Source organism: Chrysemys picta, chromosome 1 (genome assembly GCF_011386835.1).
Source record: "Chrysemys picta bellii isolate R12L10 chromosome 1, ASM1138683v2, whole genome shotgun sequence".
In the NCBI taxonomy this organism is placed as follows: domain Eukaryota; kingdom Metazoa; phylum Chordata; order Testudines; family Emydidae; genus Chrysemys; species Chrysemys picta.
In genome coordinates this window covers 20432053-20439415 of record NC_088791.1, presented here as the reverse complement: position 1 = coordinate 20439415, position 7363 = coordinate 20432053, and the positions used below count along the sequence as shown (strand labels likewise).

General features: G+C 47.7%; 1 protein-coding gene across 1 annotated transcript; it reads right to left on the bottom strand.

Annotated features, from left to right (window-relative positions):
* Positions 1-4833: 4833 nt before the first annotated feature.
* Positions 4834-7101, bottom strand: LOC135972941 (uncharacterized). Its single transcript, XM_065553637.1, has 2 exons — positions 6398-7101; positions 4834-5403 (listed from the first exon to the last, which is right to left on the bottom strand). Exons 1-2 carry the CDS (start codon positions 6972-6974, stop codon positions 4928-4930), a joined length of 1053 nt encoding a protein of 350 aa, XP_065409709.1. The 5' UTR covers positions 6975-7101; the 3' UTR covers positions 4834-4927.
* Positions 7102-7363: the final 262 nt, after the last annotated feature.

Genomic DNA, 7363 nt, shown 5'->3' with positions numbered 1-7363 from the left:
TTTAAAAAGTGTCTGAAGCTATTTAAATATGATTCATGAATGACTTCTGAGTGGATTACCCCCTGACCTTTAACTTCTGTGACATTATTCACATCTAGTCTTGACATTTATAACTGAATATTGTCCTATTCAGATGGCCTTAAAATGTCCAATTGTCCTATTCAGTTGTCCACTTTGACTTCCTTTTGACATCTGATGAGAACCGATTTATTGAAAAGGGATTCACCATTATAGATTGATGCTTCAGAAGGTTTCAAGGAGACTAATAGATGGAAGTAATTTTTATAAAAGAGAAAAAACACAACAGAAGATGTCTCCCAAAATGTGACAAATAATAAAAGACAAATGTGACAGAAATGCTTATTTTCCCTTGAAAACTAAAAAGGTATTTCAACCCAAACCTCTAAAGGAAACCATTCACTACTAAAAAAAAAAAAAAAAAAAAAAAAAAAAAAAAAAAAAAATCTAAAAATGAAGTTGTAACATCAAAGACCCAGGGATCAAAGTAGACTCAGACTGTCGTGAGAGTCAGGACTAAGATGATGCAGGGGTATTTTATTTATCAGGGATGAACTATGAGAATTTGGTAAAATGCCCTTGCTATAGGACTGTCTGTGCAGTTTCCGTAAACAAAATAATGAGAATGATGGTTTTAGACATCTTAGACAAGGATATAATTAGCAAATGAAGGGTAGTATCCTTCAGTCTACTCAAGGCCCAAATGCATAAGTTGGCTATTGACTTCTAAAGGATCAAGATTGTGCTCAAAATTCTCATTTAAGTTTATGTGCCAGATTCTCTTCTCAGTGAAATCTGTATTTCACTGAAATGAGATCAGAAACTGTAGCCGGAGGATTTTATTTTATTGAATACTAAGCAAGGAATAAAAGATCTGATGCAAAATTACCACATAGTCTATACTTAGGGATATATATTTCTCCTACCCTCCTTCACAGAAAAGAATATATTATTAAATCTAGTGGCTTACCTGTAGTATAGGTTTCATTTAGAATAAAAAGTTGCAGCATTACATTATTAGTTCTTGGTCTATCCTAAGCAAGGACACAACCACCTCCAAACACCTTTTTATTTCAATATTTTACAAAACTCTGCTAATGGATTATAGCAAAATACTACAAAGAGAACACATAGGTCAAATATGAAGTTTATCTGCAGAGGAGGGGGTAATGTAAGCCCACTATCACTGGGTTCTAAAGTCCAAAGGCGTCCTGAAAGCAAAACACAACCAGCCCATTCAACTTCTGAGGATTGAAAGCCAGGCCAGTTTGGTGGCTAGGGCATGGGATTCATTGAATTGGATAGAACTTGAGGCTTTGCTTCTGACTTTCTGTGTTAATTTCAGCATGTTAGACCAAAATTTTTGAGAGCATTCACTGATTTTGAATGCCTGCATATTTTGTTGTACAACCTGACATTCTGTCAGGCTGGAAGTCAATAGCCATCTGCTGGTATTCAGCACTCTGAAAAAGCAGGCTCAAGATGTCTCTAATTGGGCACACAAAACACAGCCTAAATTAGAGGCCATCTTTGAAAAATAGGTTTTAACCTCTTTGACCCCTCCACAATATCCTCATTGGTAGAGTGGGGATAACACCACATCCTCTATTTGTCTGGAGTTTGGTAGGCCCAACTAATTCAAATTTTTCAAGTGGGTTGAGTTTGCTGGATGAAAAACATTACTGAAGAGCGAATAATTATCATTCTCTTCTGGTGCGTAGAGAAAGAATTAAAACAGTAAAGGTATTCCTATTCCACCACATCATCAACTCTTTTATTTCATGGCACCCACACCACAGAAACAGACCAGGTGTTAAAATCCAGAGAGAAAGAATCTCAAGTGAATATATATATATATATATATATATATATATATATATATATGGGGGCCTGATTCTGATATCACTTACACCTGACTTACACTGGTGTAACTTCATTAGCCTCAGTGGAGTTACTCTGAGATTATACCAGAGGAGATCAGACTCATGGTATGTATTCTCTCTTGCCTGCTATTCAGTTCTCTTTCTCCATCTGTATAGGAACATCTCCCAGTCTGCTGTAAAACAAAATCAAAACTCTTCCCCTACACAAATTAACAGTAACATACACTCCAACTCATGCCTTTCTTCAGCTTTGACTGTTCCCAGGGTTCCTCAGCAACTGCTCAGCCCACACTCTAGAGCCTCTCTCTCACTCTCCAGAAAACCACTTCCATCTCCCTTATAGCTGGGTGAGGTAATGCACCGTCTACCTCAGTGAGTCATCAGAACTCATTTGCTAGCAAGATCAGGATCAATACTTGCTAACAAGGTCCTCAGCTGGTTGTAAATCAGCAAAGTTCTACTGAATTCAATGAAGCTGTCAATTTATACCAGCTGAGGATCTGGCCCAGGATAGAGTGTATCAGGTAAATACTGCCAGACTACTACATTCCACTAACAATTATTTAACTGCAAGCCCTGTGGCCATAAGCCTACAAGAAAAGATAGGAATCTGAGGCCTTGTCTACACTACGAGAGTAGTTCGATTTTACTTGCATCGAATTTTTGTAATCGATATTGCAAAGTCGAACGTGTGTGTCCACACTAAGGACAGTAATTCGACTTTGTGCGTCCACACTAACGGTGAAAGCGTCGACATTCGAAGCGGTGCACTGTGGTCAGCTATCCCACAGTTCCCGCAGTCCCCTCTGCCCATTGGAATTCTGGGTGTAGCCGGCAATGCCTTCTGGGTAACAAAATGAGTCGAGGGTGCTTTTGGGAAACTGTCGTCATCCGTCCATCAATCCCGCCCTCCCTCCCTGAAAGCTCCGGCGGGAAAACAGTTCGCGCGCTTTTCCAGTCATTGACAGCGCGGACGCCACTGTACTCCGAGCATGGAGCCCGCTGCGACCATCGCTGCAGTTGTGGCCGCTCTCAACGTCTCGCAGCTTATCATAAAGGTTTCCCTGAGGCAGATGCAGAAAAGTCAGGCGAGGAGGCTACGGCACCGCGGTGATGTCCTGAAGTCTGAGAGTAGCACAGACCTGTCAGAAAGCAGGCGACCCAGCGCCGAGGACATCACAGTGGCAATGGGTCATGTTGATGCCGTGGAACGGCGATTCTGGGCACGGGAAACAAGCACTGAGTGGTGGGACCGCATAGTGCTGCAGGTCTGGGATGAATCCCAGTGGCTGCGAAACTTTCGCATGCGGAAGGGAACTTTCCTGGAACTTTGTGAGTTGCTGTCCCCTGCCCTGAAGCGCAGTGACACCCGCTTGCGAGCTGCACTGAGTGTACAGAAGCGAGTGGCCATAGCCCTCTGGAAGCTTGCAACGCCAGACAGCTACCGGTCAGTCGCGAACCAGTTTGGGGTGGGCAAATCTACCGTGGGGGTTGTTGTGATGCAAGTAGCGAAGGCAATCGTTGATGTACTGCTGCCAAAGGTAGTGACCCTGGGAAACGTGGAGGCGATCATAGATGGCTTCGCAGCGATGGGATTCCCAAACTGCGGTGGGGCCATAGATGGAACTCACATCCCTATCCTGGCACCGGACCACCAGGCCACCCAGTACATTAACCGAAAGGGCTACTTTTCCATGGTGCTGCAAGCACTGGTGGACCACAGGGGACGTTTTACCAACATCTACGTGGGATGGCCGGGCAAGGTTCATGACGCTCGTGTTTTCAGGAACTCTGGTCTGTTTAGACGGCTGCAACAAGGTATTTACTTCCCGGACCACAAAATAACTGTTGGGGATGTGGAGATGCCTATAGTCATCCTCGGGGACCCAGCCTACCCGCTAATGCCCTGGCTCATGAAGCCCTATACTGGCGCCCTGGACACTGAAAAAGAACTCTTCAACTACCGGCTGAGCAAGTGCAGAATGGTGGTGGAGTGTGCTTTTGGCCGTCTCAAGGGGAGATGGAGAAGCTTACTGACTCGCTGTGATCTGAGCGAAACCAATATCCCCATTGTTATAGCAGCTTGCTGTGTGCTCCACAATCTCTGTGAGAGCAAGGGGGAGACCTTTATGGCGGGGTGGGAGGTTGAGGAAAATAGCCTGGCTGGTGATTACTCACAGCCAGACAGCCGGGCGATTAGAAGAGACCAGCGGGAAGCGCTGTGCATCCGGGAGGCTTTGAAAGCAAAGTTCCTGAGTGAGCAGGGTAACCTGTGACTTTATAGTTTGTGTACTGAGAAGCTAAACCTGCCCCCGTTTCTTTACCCAGGTAATGTTGACTATCCTATCCAGTTACATACCCCCTTCACCCCCCCTCCAACACACGTGTCGAAATAAAAATAGTTCTACTTTGTTAAAGCACACCGTTTTCTTTAATACTGTTTTCGCGGGAATTTTTTAAAACTGGGACGCAGACTGTGGTGCGGAGCGGGTGTAGTGTTGTGACGCGAATGCAGCTTCTAAACTCAAGGATTGACAGGCTCCGCTGCGGTGGGATGCTTGTTTCAACGGAGCCTGTCAACCCTCCTGATCGGGACTGTGTGTATGGGGGGTCTATTTGACTTTGTGGCAGGGGGAGGACGGTTACAGATCCCATGCTGTGTGGCTCTGTGATCCTGCCTAAGGACCGGCGCTTAAGATCTGTAACTGCCCTCCCCCGCCACAAAGTCACAGAGCAACCCCCCCCCCCCCAACATTACATCAAAACAACCTCCCAGACTAACCGGGGTAACTAGTCACTGCATCACTGCACTGTGTATGTGCCCTGCTGCTGTGCCTGCCCCCGACTATGTACCCTGCCAAAGGAGACTGTCCTGTCCAATTACCAACCCCCTTTCCCCTCCTCCTCCAAAAGAACATGATTGAAACAGTAGTTAACAGAAACGAATTTTTTATTATCAACTACACATGGCATTGGGAGGTGAAACTTGGACGTGGGCTTCTGTCAGGCGGGAAGGAAAGAACTTTTCAAATTTTGGGAAATGAGAGCCTTCTGCTACTAGAGCTCTCTGCAGGGGTGGAGTGAGACTTAGCAGGGACTCTGCCGCCTCTCCTTCTTTGCACTTTGGGTGAGGTGGGTATGGGACTTGGTGGCGGGGGAGGGCGGTTAGAGATGGACTGCAGCGGGGCTCTGTCCTCCTGCCTCCGTTCCTGCAGAACATCCACAAGGCGCCGGAGCGTGTCCGTTTGCTCCCTCAGTAGTCCAAGCAGCGTTTGAGTCGCCTGCTGGTCTTCCTGCCGCCACCTCTCCTCCCGATCCATGTTGGCTTGGTGCATTCGGGTCAAGTTCTCCCGCCACTGGGTCTGCTGTGATGCCTGGGCTTGGGAACAGGCCATAAGCTCAGAGAACATGTCCTCCCGTGTCCTCTTCTTCCTACGCCTAATCCGCGCTAGCCTCTGGGAGTGTGATTCCAGGCTAGGTTGTGAGACAGTCGCAGACGGGGCTGTGGAAATGGGAAAAAGGGAGTGAATTCCTAAGAAAGATAAATGTAGTTGTGAACAAAGAACATAGTCTTTCTCTGTGAACAAGACCATGCACAGCACCTTTCACATGCGCACTCAGCACAAGGTCGAATTCTCGGCCTTCGCATTCAGTGCCTGGGGTCTTGAACAGCACATTTGAGAAGCGAGGCAGCACAACGGAATTTCTGTTGCAGGCAGACATGGTAAGCCGTACACTTGTGGCAGTTTAAAACTTTTATATTACCACTGGCCTCATTTCACATTTAAATCAATGTCAGTCCCTGCTGCCAGCAATCCGGCAAGCGGGAACTCTGCCCCTGTCCCACCCCCTCGCGGCTGTCCCCGGGAACGATCCCTTTCGGCTGCCCCTCTCCCGCCTCCACCGCGTGGCTGCAAACCAGCGGTTACAGTTCTGTAAAGGAACGGGAAAGCAGTCCCAACACTAACATTCCCCTACCTAATTAAAAGCAGGTCACCATGGCCGACATCACCCTGATGAGGATCTCCGAGAGCGACAAAGAGAGAATGCTCCGGGAAAGCCTCCAAAGACCAGGGCCGTATGCCGCCCTGCTGTGCAGAGCAATGATCCCCGAGTACTTGATAATCTCGTGGCGCGGCAACGTGTCGTACTTCGGAGGACCCAATAAGGCCGCTCTCCCCAAGAACCTCATGCAACGGCTTTCAAGTTACCTCCAGGAGAGCTTCATCGAGATGTCCCAGGAGGATTACTGCTCTATCCCCGGACACATAGACCGCATTTTACTGTAGCTGCAGTAGTAGGGAATAAACAGTAGAGCGGCTTGTGCAGGACAATCACTGAAAACCGGACATTGCTAGATTTCTTTTCAAAACTTGCACTGCCCCTTATTAAACCGTTAAGCGTCTAGGGCACACTAATCATGAACAACCCATTCTTTTAATTGTTAATATTCCTGTTTTGTTAAAAATAAATGTTTAGATGTTTACAACACTTACTGGCTGATCCTTCACCAGATTCTGTGTCCGGGGTAACGGCTGGGGACGCTTCGTAGGGGATCTCTGTAAGGGTGATGAAGAGATCCTGGCTGTCGGGGAAATCAGCGTTGTGAGAGCTGCCGACTGCCTCGCCCTCCTCATCTCCTTCCTCATCTTCCCCGTCCCCTAACATGTCCGAGGAACCGGCCGTGGACAGTATCCCATCCTCAGAGTCCACGGTCACTGGTGGGGTAGTGGTGGCGGCCGCACCGAGGATGGAATGCAGTGCCTCGTAGAAACGGGATGTCTGGGGATGGGATCCGGAGCGTCCGTTTGCCTCTTTGGTCTTCTGGTAGCCTTGTCTCAGCTCCTTGATTTTCACGCGGCACTGCGTTGCATCCCGGCTGTATCCTCTCTCTGCCATGTCTTTAGAGATCTTCTCGTAGATCTTTGCATTCCTTCTTTTGGATCGCAGCTCGGAAAGCACGGACTCATCGCCCCACACAGCGATGAGATCCAAGACTTCACGATCAGTCCATGCTGGGGCTCTCTTTCTATTCACAGACTGCACGGCCATCACTGCTGGAGAGCTCTGCATCGTTGCCAGTGCTGCTGTGCTCGCCACGATGTCCAGACAGGAAATGAGATTCAAACTGGCCAGACAGGAAAAGGAATTCAAATTCAAATTTTCCCGGGGCTTTTCCTGTGTGGCTGGTCAGAGCATCCGAGCTCGCACTGCTGTCCAGAGCGTCAACAGAGTGGTGCACTGTGGGATAGCTCCCGGAGCTATTAGCGTCGATTTCCATCCACACCTAGCCTAATTCGACATGGCCATGTCGAATTTAGCGCTACTCCCCTCGTCGGGGAGGAGTACAGAAGTCGAATTAAAGAGACCTCTATGTCGAACTAAATAGCATCGCAGTGTGGACGGGTGCAGGGTTAATTCGATGTAACGGCGCTAACTTCGACATAAACGCCTAGTGTAGA

Bases quoted from the DNA above. Each gene is read 5' to 3' on its own strand.
- LOC135972941 (XM_065553637.1), bottom strand. From the start codon at position 6,974: ATGCAGAGCTCTCCAGCAGTGATGGCCGTGCAGTCTGTGAATAGAAAG. The intron at 5,404-6,397 runs GTAAGTGTTGTA...CCATTTCCACAG, and splicing joins ATCTGGTGAAGGATCAGCCA to CCCCGTCTGCGACTGTCTCA.